General features: G+C 47.5%; 1 protein-coding gene across 7 annotated transcripts in view; it reads right to left on the bottom strand.

Moving 5' to 3' along the window:
- FLVCR2 (FLVCR choline and putative heme transporter 2) overlaps window positions 1–14,158 on the bottom strand; it is a 57,597-nt gene that overhangs the window by 26,078 nt on the left and 17,361 nt on the right. For 6 of the 7 annotated variants that reach the window (XR_007357374.2, XR_007357375.2, XR_012669003.1 and 3 more), the window contains exons 2-3: window positions 3,165–3,306; window positions 1,281–1,421 (exon numbers count right to left, since the gene is read on the bottom strand). Coding sequence is in view for 3 of the 7 variants with exons in the window: in XM_048855558.2 (XP_048711515.1) it covers window positions 1,281–1,421; window positions 3,165–3,306 (283 nt within the window). In the remaining 4 variants the exon portion in view is untranslated. The remainder of the gene's footprint in view (window positions 1–1,280; window positions 1,422–3,164; window positions 3,307–14,158) is intronic. The other variant, XR_007357376.2, reaches the window with a different exon arrangement.

Below are 14,158 nucleotides of genomic sequence, written 5' to 3'. Positions count from 1 at the left end.
GCTCTAACTAGTAACTGATCCCTTCCCCTTCTTCACACTTACACCCACACAGTTTGATGGGCACATCAAGGACAGACTTTCAGCCAGCATCTGTATCTGATTTTCTCAGAGGGCATCAGACACAGAACAATCCTGGGACTGTCTCCAGCTCCTCGATACGAAGCTCGGGGGCAGCCGGATGGGAGAGGGGAAGAGAAGTTGCAGTACAGGACTAAGTGATCTGGGAAATGGCAGGAGTAACCTGGGACATCTGAGGGTCACTTCTAGAAAGCTCTACTGCACTCCCCAGGGAGAAAGGACTAAATGACCTAGTAGGCCTTTTGCAGCTCCAAAGCGAACATCACACTGTCCCCAGCCCTTGTTAATAACTCAGATGTTCCATTAGCTACTTGTGTTGGCAGAAAAACCTGTGAGGGGGCTGGAGATCCCTGACTGTGCTCCACACTGCAACCAGAAGCTTTCCCTATGTACTGTGTATCCCATTATTCCCTTCTCCTGAGGGGCTTCTCCAACAAGGAGCTTTCTGTTGCCAGGCACTGAGAACAGAGCCAGCCTATGCCAGAAACCATGTCACACCTAGAACCAAGTGTGACACATTCACACACAGAACAACTTCCTAGAGTTCCCTGCAGCTGGCTAGAATACATCCTACTGGGGTACAGAGGCTGCTGTTCACCGCTTGGGTGGGTCACTAGAGGCACTGAGCACAGCCAATAGACCATAGCAAAGTCATCCTCCCCTTCTTACTAGGGGAACTGCTTCATCAGATGACAAAATTATAGTGTCAAAAGCAGAACCTGCACCTCAGGCCCCCACCATACCCATGCAAACAAATCAAGGGGCCCATTTCTGAGAGTGCTGCAGAGGGAGAAGTGAGCAGCAGACTTAGCAGGATAAACACAAGTAGAGGGGACCTTAAACTCCCTCCCTCTGGCTTCTTGGGGGTGGGGGTTTCCTGAAGACCACAAGCTATGTCCATACTCACTCTAGTCCCTCCACAACCCCTTCCCCCCTGCTGATTCCATGGGGTCTCTTGGAGGCCACGCACTTGCCAAGCGTTTAGCAGCTCTTCACCCATATTATAACTGAGCAAGTTATTCCAGATAATGACTTGCTCCAGATCTGCCTGGGGGAGGGACTGTGAGCAAGGAAGATTTTTCTCCTGCTAGCAGGCCAGATACTGGTCAGCATTGTCAAGGGAGGACCCATTCTGGCACACAAAGTAGCAGGAAGATCTCCGCCTTCACCTGTCACTTAGCAGAGCCGAGACTGGACCTTACCATAAGCAACTATCAGCAGGACAAAATTGGTATTGCGGAGCAGCCTGAGGATGGACTGCACGTAGGAATATTCCTCAGGTGGCTTCAACTGGATCAAGGCCTGGGCCCGGCTTGGGGGAAACGGGGGCTTCTCTCGGAACACTGGAAACAAACAGAATGGACCTGTCAACAATAGGACCTCAGGGAATCTGGGCCCAGAGAGTCGGGGAGATGTTGTGGGGTGAGGCAGGGAAACCAAAGTTTATAAAAACACACACCTCCCTGGTGCTCTGAAATCTAAGATAAAGGAAACTCCAGCACTACTAGCCCCTACCCTCAGAGGAAGCAGCTGGGAAAGTCGTTGCCTGTCAGTTGAAATTTTATAGCTGTTCAGTGCTCAGCATTGGGTTGCCAACAGTCTAATCGCACAAACCCAAACACCCTTGCCCTGCCCCAAGGCCCCGCCCCTGCCCTGTCCCTTCTCTGAGGCCCTGCCTCCACTCACTCCATCCCCCATCCCTCCGTCACTCGCTCTCCCCAACCCTCACTCACTTTCACTTTCTCTTATCCTCTCCCCATGAGAAGAAGCATGTGCAATGGAGTGTTTTGTTTTGGTAGGACTTTAGGGCTTGCTTGTTGTTGTTTTATAAAATATACATGTTGCTCTGTATATATATTAGAGAAGACTGGTTGAAGAAGTATGCTTTGTACTTAGAGTGGAAGGCTGGGGAGGTTTGAGATGGTCTGGTGGACTGCTAACAGTCTTCAAATATGTTAAGGGCTGTTATAAAGATGAGGGTGGCCAGTTGTTCTTCCTCATCCACTGAGAACAGCAGGACAACAAGCCAATCGGAAGCAAGGGAGATTTAGGTTAGATATTAGGAAAAAAAACTTTTCAACTATAAGGGTAGTTAAGTTCTGGTACAGGCTTCCAAGGGAGGTGGTGGAATCCCCCCCATTGGAGGTTTTTAAGAACAGATTAGACAAACACCCATTAGGCGTGGCCTAAGTATACTTAATCCTCCCTCAATGCGGCAGGATGGATGAAATGACCTCTCAAGGTTCCTTCTAGCCCTATATTTCTATGATTCTATGGTCCTTAATTCTTGGGGGAGTTCACTCCACAGTCTCAGACTAGCCCCCCAATAAAGCTCTGTCTCCTGGTCAGATAAGACCCTTAATGTAGAGAGTTACATTGTACCAGAGGAGCAGAGCTGTCAACCACAGTCTTCATCTCAGAACTTTGTGATCCTTTAGATATGCTAGACCTAGGCAATGCAGTGCCTCCAAGATAAGGACCAAGATCTTGAATTTGAACTGAAATTCCATGGGAGAGTAGAGGACAGGTTTGCTCATGTTGGCTTGTGCTGCTGAGGAGACATTCTGCAGTGTTCTGTATTAGTTGGAGTTTCCTAGGTACTGAAGACTTCATACCCAGGTATATCGCATTGCTGTAGTCCACCTGAGAAGTGAAGGTGTGAATAACTGAGGCCAGGACATCATCTACCAGGATGGGACATAGTCTCCTCGCCAACTGAGAGATTAGAAAGCTTGCAGATGCTATGTAAGAGCTAAGTGTTTCAGTGAGGAATCTAAGAAAATTCCTAACTTTTGAACAAACTGACCAATTGGGGGTGTGTGCCTTCAAAGGAGACTGCACCATGGCTGCAAACTCTTCAAAGTGCTTTGCTCCGCCCACTGGCATCACCTCTGCCCTTCTTAGGTTCAGCTTTAACCAGCTGAAGAAGTGACCCTGTATGTGAACAGAAGCAGGTGCTATGCTGGGGCACTGCCCCAGATCGCCCCTAGTGGGCTGCCACATGCCCTCCCTGATACAGAGACCCATAAACACAATCTGGTCCTCTCAGCTTCATCCCTCCCACACATTTACATTCACCTCCTTACCAATGATGACGAGGATGAAGAGCACCGTTGCCACAGCTGCAATGATGAAAAACATGATGCTGATGTGGTAGGCCAGCTGTTCTGTGTCCTCCAAGTTGGGAACCAGAACGGGAGGGAGAACAAAGCCCACTGCAATTCCAAGCTGAGCAGAGAGATCAGGAGAGAGATAGAATTAGGTGGAGAGTGAGGGGAACCTCCCCCTCAATCCTCAGGCTAGGACCACCATCAAGGGACTCAGCTCCAAGATGTGGCCTGCCTTTGCATAGTCAGAGGCTGGCCAGGGCCCGTCCAACTTGGTCTTCGATCCAAAAATCCCCTACTCAGTCATCCAACAATCAAAATAAAATAGAAACTAACTACTATTTTAGCAGAATCCACAACAAATAACCAGTGTGAAAGTGTACCGTACTGGCCCCCACACTTGTAGGAGTGACACTAACCAACCCCAGCTGCCTTGCTAACTCTGTCAACTTCTCCACTGGCTCAAGTCAGTCTAAGAAGTTTAAGCCCAAGAGGAAAGAGAGCATCAAAAGCCACACAAAGGGTTTGAAATCCTTAAGACCAATAACACCCTAAATCCAAAGATGTGTTTGCTGAGCGCCTGCCCCTATTCTGAGATGTCCTACTTTGAAAGGCTGTGAGTAGAGGCATCTGAGCCTGGCTATAGTCATTGTCCAACAAGCACAGCACCTGTGACCTTGGAGTCACTTTATTGGTGGCATTGACATCACCATGAAAATGGTATGCAGCCCCATGGCATACACGGTCTCATAAGTTGCCAATTTGCCAGGCTCAGAGGGAGAGGGTGGCATTTCCTTTTTCACCTTGTGACAATTTGGGGAAACTGACGACGCACAATTTACAAATTCTGTTTCAGCAAATTAATTCTCTGTGTGCTTAAACCTTTCAGGTTACCTGTACTGTGTTCTTGCTTCATACTCCATGTACAAAGGAGACAGGAGTGGCACCTGCACGGCCGGATGTGCTGAATATTAAGAATCTAACATTTGAACAGGTCTATATAGGCGGTACAATAAATATGGCCAAACCAAAAAAACTGATTCTGCCCAGCCAGGCTGGTAACTAAGCAACAGATCACCTGGTATGAGACTGATCTCTGGGGCGGGAGGGGGGAGAGATCAGGGACACAGACTGGGGGCTGCTCTTGGGCACCCTGTCTAGGTAGGTGGGGGGTCCAGGACTCCCCACAGTGGTCTGGGCTCCCTGGGCAGCTCTTACCACTGTCAAGCTCCAGTTTCTGGCCTGGCCAGGGGGCAAAGGAGGAGAAAGGCGTGCAGCGCTCCTACATGTGTCTCGCTTTTGCTTTTTGAAAAGATGGTCACTCTAGGCGAGAGACCCTTTCACAGAAATGGGAACAGAAAGGCTGTGCCCAGGAAGTGTGCCAGAGAGGCCAAGACAAAAAGAACAGGAGTACTTGTGGCACCTTAGGGTATGTCTACACTATGAAATTAGGTCAAATTTATAGAAGTTGGTTTTGTAGAAAGCGTTTTTATACAGTTGATTGTGTGTGTCCCCACACAAATGCTCTAAGTGCATGTAGTCGGCGGAGTGTGTCCAGAGTACCGAGGCAACCGTCGACTTCCGGAGCATTGCACTGTGAGTGGCTATCCCACAGTTCCCGCAGTCTCCGCTGTCCATTTGAATTCTGGGTAGAAATCCCAGTGCCTGATGGGGCTAAAACATTGTCGCGGGTGGTTCTGGGTACGTATCGTCAGGCCCCCGTTTCCTCCCTCCCTCCGTGAAAGCAAGGGCAGACAATCGTTTTGCGCCTTTTTCCTTGCGTTACCTGTGCAGACGCCATACCACGGCAAGCATGGAGCCTGCTCAGCTGTCACCGTATGTCTCCTGGGTGCTGGCAGACGTGGTACTGCATTGCTACACAGCAGCAGTTTATTGCCTTTTAGCAGCAGACAGTGCAGTATGACTGGTAGCGGTCATCGACGTAGTCCTGGGTGCTCTTTTAACCCGGGCGCCTGGGCAAACATGGGAGTGACTCAGCCAGGTCATTTCCCTTGTTTCACCTTGTGGTGATTGAGTCCGACTGGCAGTGCACTGTCTTTTAACCTCCAGCTAGCAGAAGATGATGGCTAGTCGTCTTCTGCTGAGCACCCAGGAGATGATGATGGCTAGCGGACGTACTGCACAGTCTGCTGCTAGCAAGATGTATAAAGATAGATGAAGTGGCTCAAAACAAGAAATAGACCAGATTTGTTTTGTATTCATTTTCTCCTCCCTCCTCCCTCTGTGAAATCAACGGCCTGCTAAACCCAGTTTTGAGTTCTATCCTTGAGGGGGCCATTCAGTTTCTCACAAAGCCACCCCCTTTGTTGATTTTAATTCCCTGTAAGCCAACCCTGTAAGCCATGTCGTCAGTTGCCCCTCCCTCTGTCAGGGCAATGGCAGAGGATCGTTCCGTGCCTTTTTTCTGTGCAGACGCCATACCACGGCAAGCATGGAGCCCGCTCAGATCACTTTGGCAATTAGGAGCACATTAAACACCACGCGCATTATCCAACAGTATATGCAGCACCAGAACCTGGCAAAGCGATACTGGGTGAGTAGGTGACATCAGCGCGGTGACGTGAGTGATGAGGACATGGACACAGACTTCTCTCAAAGCACAGGCCCTGGCAATGTGGGCATCATGGTGCTAATGGGGCAGGTTCATGCGGTGGAATGCCGATTCTGGGCTTGGGAAACAAGCACAGACTGGTGGGACCACATAGTGTTGCAGGTCTGGGACAATTCCCAGTGGTTGCAAAACTTTTGCATGCATAAGGGCACTTTCATGGAACTTTGTGACTTGCTTTCCCCTGCCCTGAAGTGCAAGAATACCAAGATGAGAGCAGCCCTCACAGTTGAGAAGCGAGTGGCAATAGCCCTGTGGAAGCTTGCAATGCCAGACAGCTACCGGTCAGTTGGGAATCAATTTGGAGTGGGCAAATCTACTGTGCGGGCTGCTGTGATGCAAGTACCCAACGCAATCAAAGATCTGCTGATATCAAGGGTAGTGACCCTGGGAAATGTGCAGGTCATAGTGGATGGCTTTGCTGCAATGGGATTCCCTAACTGTGGTGGGGCTATAGACGGAACCCATACCCCTATCTTGACACCAGAGTACCAAGCCGGCGAGTACATAAACCGCAAGGGGTACTTTTCAATAGTGCTGCAAGCACTGGTGGATCACAAGGGACGTTTCACCAACATCAACGTGGGATGGCCGGGAAAGGTATATGACGCTCGCATCTTCAAGAACTTGGGTCTGTTTCAAAAGCTGCAGGAAGGGACTTTATTCCCAGACCAGAAAATAACTGTTGGGGATGTTGAAATGCCTATAGATATCCTTGGGGACCCAGCCTACCCCTTAATGCCATAGCTCATGAAGCCATACACAGGCAGCCTGGACAGTAGTCAGGAGCTGTTCAACTACAGGCTGAGCAAGTGCAGAATGGTGGTAGAATGTGCATTTGGATGTTTAAAAGCGCACTGGCGCAGTTTACTGACTCGGTTAGACCTCGGTGAAACCAATATTCCCACTGTTATTACTGCTTGCTATGTGCTCCACAATATCTGTGAGAGTAAGGGGGAGAAGTTTATGGCAGGGTGGGAGGTTAAGGCAAATTGCCTGGCTGCTGGTTTCGCACAGCCAGACACCAGGGCGGTTAGAAGAGCACAAGAGGATGCGGTGTGCATCAGAGAAGCTTTGAAAACCAGTTTCATGACTGGACAGGCTACAGTGTGAAAGTTCTGTTTGTTTCTCCTTGATGAAACACCCCGCCCCTTGGTTCACTCTACTTCCCTTTAAGCTAGCTACCCTCCCCTCCTCCCTTCTATCACCACTTGCAGAGGCAATAAAGTCATTGTTGCTTCACATTCATGCATTCTTTATTCATTCATCACACCCCCCATTATTAGGGGGATAATGACCAAGGTTGCCCAGGAGGGGGGGTGGAGGAGGAAAGGACAAGGCCACACAGCACTTTAAAACTTATTGAATGCCAGCCTTCTATTGCTTGGGCAATCCTCTGGGGTGGAGTGGCCAGAGGCCCCCCACCGCGTTCTTGGGCGTCTGGGTGAGGAGACTATGGAACGTGGGGAGGAAGGCGCTTGGTTACACAGGGGCTGTAGCGGCGGTCTGTGCTCCTGCTGCCTTTCCTGCAGCTCAGCCATACGCTGGAGCATATTGGTTTGATCCTCCAGCAGCCTCAGCATTGAATCCTGCCTCCTCTCATCACGCTGCCGCCACCTTTCAGCTTCACCCTCTCTTCAGCCCACCACCTCTCCTCCCAGTCATTTTGTGCTTTCCTGCACTCTGACATTGTCTGCCTCCACCCATTCGTCTGTGCTCTGTCAGTGTGGGAGGACAGCATGAGCTCAGAGAACATTTCATCACGAGTGTGTTTTTTTCGCTTTCTAATCTTCACTAGCCTCGGGGAAGGAGAAGATCCTGTGATCCTTGAAACACATGCAGCTGGTGGAGAAGAAAAAAAAGACAGTGGTATTTAAAAAGACACATTTTCTAGTACAATGGCTACACTCTTTCACGGTAAACCTTGCTGTTAACATTACATACACAGCACATGTGCTTTTGTTCCAAGGTTGCATTTTGCCTCCCCCCACCACGTCGCTAGCCCCTCACCCTTCCCTGTGGCTAACAGCGGGGAACATTTCTGTTCAGCCATAGGCAAACAGCCCAGCAGGAGTGGGCACCTCTGAATGTCCCCTTAAGAAAAGCACCCTATTTCAATCAGGTGACCATGAATGATATCACTCTCCTGAGGATAACACAGAGAGATAAAGAACGGATGTTGTTTGAATGCCAGCAAACATACACTGCAATGCTTTGTTCTACAATGATTCCTGGTACGTGCTACTGGTGTGGTGTGGTAAAGTGTCCTACCATGGTGGATGGAATAAGGCTGCCCTCCCCAGAAACCTTCTGCAAAGGCTTTGGGAATACATCCAGGAGAGCCGCAAATGCCAGGGGAAATTAATCATTAAACATGCTTGCTTTTAAACCATGTATAGTATTTTAAAAGGTACACTCACCAGAGGTCCCTTCTCCGCCTGGCGGGTCCGGAGGGCAGCCTTGGGTGGGTTCAGGGGGTACTGGCTCCAGGTCCAGGGTGAGAAACAGTTCCTGGCTGTCGGGAAAATCAGTTTCTCCGCTTGCTTGCTGTGAGCTATCATCTTCCTCCTCCCCAAAACCTGCTTCTGTGTTGCCTCCATCTCCATTGAGGGAGTCAAACAACACAGCTGGGGTAGTGGTGGCTGAAACACTTAAAATGGCATGCAGCTCATCATAGAAGCGGCATGTTTGGGGCTCTGACCCGGAGCGGCCGTTTGCCTCTCTGGTTTTCTGGTAGGCTTGCCTCAGCTCCTTAAGTTTCACACGGCATTGCTTCAGGTCCCTGTTAGGGCCTCTGTCCTTCATGCCCTGGGAGATTTTGACAAATGTTTTGGCATTTTGAAAACTGGAACCGAGTTCTGATAGCACGGATTCCTCTCCCCATACAGCGATCAGATCCCGTACCTCCCGTTCAGTCCATGCTGGAGCTCTTTTGCGATTCTGGGACTCCATCATGGTCACCTCTGCTGATGAACTCTGGCCAGCGTGGCAAGCTGCAGGTGACCATGCAAACAGGAAATTGAAATTCAAAAGTTTGCGGGCCTTTTCCTGTCTACCTGGCCAGTGCATCTGAGTTGAGAGTGCTGTCCAGAACAGTCACAACAGAGCACTCTGGGATAGCTCCCAGAGGCCAATACCGTCTAATTGTGTCCACAGTACCCCAAATTCGACCTGGCAAGGCCGATTTGAGCGCTAATCCCCTTGTCGGGGGTGGAGTAAGGAAATCGATTTTAAGAGCTCTTTAAGTCGAAAAAAAGGGCTTTGTCGTGTGGACAGGTGCAGGGTTAAATCGATTTAACACTGCTAAATTCGATCTAAAGACCTAGTGTAGACCAGGGCTTAGAGACTAACAAATTTATTTGAGCATAAGCTTTCGTGGGCTACAGCCCACTTCATCAGATGCATAGAATAGAACATACAGTAAGATGATATATATATACATACATACTGAGAACATGAAAAGGGAGAGTAAGAGGCTAATTAATTAAGATGAGGAAAGACACAGTGCTGGAGCCTATCTAGACCAAGGGAGGCTTAAACGCGCATGGGCCCAATGTGTTGGGATCCAAATGCAGCAGCCTGGTAGGTCCCAGAAAGGGGAGCTTGACTATGGCTATAACACATTCCATAGCAACCCCTTCTGGAAAGGGCTGAGATGCTCTTACCCTTATAGCAGATCAGGCTTACAGCAGTAGACCAAGTACTCACAAGTATCTGGGACTAATAGTGATACCAGCCTAAAATGCCCTCCTCAAGGAACAGAGAGAAATCAGCTGTTTTGATCCAAACGCCTGAGCCCTTGTCTAATAAAGGGGGAATCAAAGTGCACTCAGCATGTTTGTGGCTGCCTACGAAAGCTGCTCTTTCATCCACATTTCATTGCGTGCAGCGGTGTTGCAACCAAGGCTCAACTCCCGCTCCTTCAGCTTTGTGTGCCAGTGCTCTTCACCCCCCCATGACATCATAAAAGAGTGCTTGGGGACAGCCCAACTCTTGCCAGTTCCCAGAGAGAGATTATTTACGCACACTCCCCTGTATGGGGCAGAAGTGGTTACTCACTTCAGTGTTGCACTAAATTTCTGCATTATCTTGTTTTCAAGCTATAAAAAATTTTCCAGGTAGTGACAGACTCGACCAAGCACACACAAGGCTTTCTAGGAGCTGCAGAAAGAGAGCTGCAGAGCAGCACGTGAAGCAATTCTCACACTTGCCTGACACATTTCCAAATCTCTTCTGAAGCCTGAAGCATTTGAATGTGACTTAGCAGCATCAAATTAACCAGAATGGTAGAAGCAATGAAAAATGCACCTCCTTCCTACCCAGCCCCAGTTATTCATGCTTTACCATCACCAACGGAGCATCCACAAACCCATCCTCACAGTGGAAGAAGAAGCAGGAGCTATGAAAAATATGGAAACGAGGGGGCATTCAAGCTAGGGCAACTTCCTTGTTATAGAGAGATGCATTTATCATCATCAGATAGGGTCTTCTCCCAGTGTAAGGAACCTTATGAAGTGTTGACCTTCCCCACCCCAGTCACAGAAGGATCATCACAACAAACCTATTAGTTTTGCTGTAAACTTTTAGCTTCCACTGTAACAATAGTGAGCATTTCTATAGACCTCAGTATCTTCACAGTCCTCCGTTGAGAGGGTCAGCTAGTATCACTACCCCCATTTTACAGACAATGAAGGAGAAGCACAGGGAGGAAAGGGACTTATCCAGGATCACACAACTGTCCACTCTGCCTCCCAACAAACAAAACACCCCAGTAATTCATGCTAATCAGACTTTGAAGGTTCATCGTCACTATCAAGGTTTCACACTTCTTTAATGATTATCAGTGTGTTGTGGGATATGTTTTCTTTAAACAGCATCGGCAGCATCAAGGTTTCCAAATAAATATGTGTGATCTGCCAACACTTGTAGTTGGGAAAGGAAAGGTCTCTGCCCTTTATACACCAAACCATTTATCTGCACTCTCCCTCCTCCATGCAAGAGCGAAGAGACCTGGGTCAGGGAAGAATGCTCTGTCCTTCAGACATTATCTCACTTCAGTGCTGGAACCAGAAACACATTTAACGTACAAATTATTAACCTTCACAATGTCGGACCAAGCTCCTCATGTGTCAGGCACTGCCCTGGAATTTATCCTTATTATGGGGCTCTGCGGTAAACCAGGGTCAGGACTCCCAACAGGTGTCACTTTGGGGTTCACCTTTACCTCAGAGATGCCAACCAAGGTAAACCAGTGGGAATGACTAATAAAAAGGGACCAACCCTGCCATTCTGTTGCATTGGGCAGGATTAAAACAATACACACACAAGGGGCACAAATGTCACGTTTTAGAGCACAACTCAACCACTAAAGAGGGAGTTAGGAGGAAACTTCCATGAGTAAGTGTTAGGGGGCTTACTCCTTCACCCACTTACTTCCCTGGTCCTTCTCACATGAACAGAGAGCAACAATACCCGAAGTCCAAAGGTGCAAACAATTCGATGTTTATTGGGGTGAACTTCCAGCAAGCATGATTCCAGTTTCCTTCCTTAGTATCCTCCTTCCCAGCTCTGACACCACAGAGCCTTACACCTGTGTCCCTGTTCCCATTACTACCCTTAGCCAAACATGATTCCAACTTCCTTACTCCCATTCCCTGTTACCATTTCCCCCTTTAGCAAAACATGATTCCAATTTTCTTACCCCCATTCCCTGTTCCCATCTCCCTCACCCACATGCCCATGCCCACCCCCACCCACACCCAGTCACTTCCTCATTGACTACAGATTATATAGTAAAACTTGAGTTCTGCTTAGCTATACCTTAACCAATCATTTTCCTGAAATTTAACTAACCAATCCTAACACATTGTAACATGATTATGTAACCAATTATATCCCACCACCTTAATTAGTTTACACCCAGCAAAATTAATTATACAGCAGACAGGAACAATCACAGAACCAGACAGAGATTATACAGACAAACAATAGCAAAGTGGGAACTACAATGACAAGACAACACAGAAGCGAGGATTTCACATCCCAGCTATTGATAAGTGAGTTCTTGCCAGACAGGATGCTATCAAACTAAGTTTCCTTTTACATTTTCTAGGCACTTCCCTTTCTCTGGAGGTGATAGGAACTATCAGGACAGGATTGTATTCTTAACAGCCGAATAGCACCTTATTTCAGTGTGACTAATTTGGAATGTGAGGATGTGACTGTTTGCTTCCCAGCTTATGGCAGCCTCTGCTGCTTAGCCAAAGGCCTTAGCCTAAGAACAGGGCCTCAGACTGTCACAGTAAGAGAAGGCCCTTACACCAGCAGACAGTGATTTTGATTCTCTCTTTTATACCTCTATCACTAGCCAAGTGATAAGAATACACCTAAATTCTTAGAGTACAGGCCTTTGCAGACAGGCCTGAATATCTATATCCTAACAGTAAGTTGTGTCCATCAGTGGGGTTTCTTGAACCTGAAACATCTGGTACTGCCACTGTCAGAGAGGACCCCTGGTCCTATCTGGTGTGGCAATTCCTACGTTCCCACATTTAGTCAAATACAAATCACTGACACTAAGCACCCTTGTATTCACACCCTACATGGTACTGTAATAATCATTGTACAAAATATGCTTTGTGAGGTATCATGTGAAAACTAATAACTCACTGATCATTAATATTCTCGTGTGATATATGTATGCAATGGCTATTAAGAGTTATGAATATATGATGGAATTATAACGAAACCAGGTATGTCAGGGAGTTGTTAAACAGGTCTATCCTAAACAAATGTGTATTTACCTCAGTTCACATATAAGCAGTAAACAGACCCATCAAGCTAACAAGGTATGGGAGGCAAACTTCACACTAACAAGCTGGGGAGAGGACAGCATGGTGTCTACACCAAACAGGAGAGAGAAGCATGGTCTGGGTTTTACTTGTCAGAAGAAACCATTTAAAGGTTTACAGGTCTAGAAATACAGAGTGCAGCACCTTAAATGATAAGCAACTGAATTAACTGATTGGTTCAATAAAAGATATTACCTCATCCACCTTGTCTCTTGAAGCAAAGTCATTCAACTTTGGGAGATATAGGCAAGGATACAAAGCCATTTTAGGCATCCATCACTAGACAGACACAAGAGGCCAGAGTTCTTGCAAGCCAAAAAAGATGGGTCCTTCAACCAACTGGGGGTTGAAGTCTCTGGAACTGAACACAGGTGAGAAGCCTGCTTATGCAAAGATCTTTCAGCTAAGAAGACAAGGGAAGCCAGCACCTTTACTTTTGTGGAACGTCAGGACAGAAAAAAAGTCAGCCATGGTTGACTAAGAATGACGACTGGTGAGAGAAAGCATCTTGAACAAAGCCTGTATCTGGCTAGATTATGTTTTAGACTTTTAGCAACATATTTTGTTTTGTTTTACTTGTAACTCTTTCTCTCTTCATTTCTTATACCTGAACTCACTTAATCCTATGTATATTCTGTTAAATTTATTTCATTTTTACCATAACCAACTCAGTGCTGGGTTTGAAGGAACGGTGTATTTACTCCCAGGTAAGTTTATAATCTGTGATGTGTTTTTGTCTCTTTACAGGAGCAATGAACCTTACTATTTCTCTGAGCTCTTCACAAGAGGGCTGGGCACTTCAGGAGATACGATTTGGGGAAAATTCAGGATTGGGAGTGCATTGGGGTCGCCCTGGAAGTAGTAAACAAGGCTGGTGTAAGCTGCTGTGGGGCTATACACAAGCTGCTGGGATCAGACCTGCTGAACCAGAGCTGTCTAGCATACAGAAACTCAGGTTGTGACCAGCATGCTTGGAGGCTAGTTGTGAATGGCCCAGGCTGGGAGCTCCAGAAGCAAACCAAGACACCCACAGTTACAGGGCAAATGGTGACACAACCCCTTGCTGGTCTGGATTTGAACCCTCATACGGTGACATCCACATCCTATGTTTCAGATACAAGGTTAGCAGAAGAAACACTTACCTCAAGTTAAGTGCCTGATGTTCAGGTATTTGAATATGTTCTTTACCAAATTACAATCTCAGCTTTCTCTTCATTAATTGAAATCATCGTAGGGCTTCCCTGGCTGAGCAAGCAAGGCAGTTATACCATATCCCACCAATTTCACAGAGAACAAGCCATTGTGGAGAGACCTATCAATCCCTGCAATCAGTTTATTTTGTGCTTTTTATGGCTAACGACTTTAGCTTCGCACACTCCAATCTGCCCCCTCAGCACAGTAACATGCCACATAGCTACAGTATTTTCATGAGATTCAGAAAAATTCTAGTGTAATGACACTGTCTCTCAGCCCCTCCTCAAGATATACACCCA

Source organism: Caretta caretta, chromosome 6 (genome assembly GCF_965140235.1).
Source record: "Caretta caretta isolate rCarCar2 chromosome 6, rCarCar1.hap1, whole genome shotgun sequence".
Taxonomy (NCBI): Eukaryota; Metazoa; Chordata; order Testudines; family Cheloniidae; genus Caretta; species Caretta caretta.
This window is presented reverse-complemented; position numbering and strand designations above follow the sequence as displayed.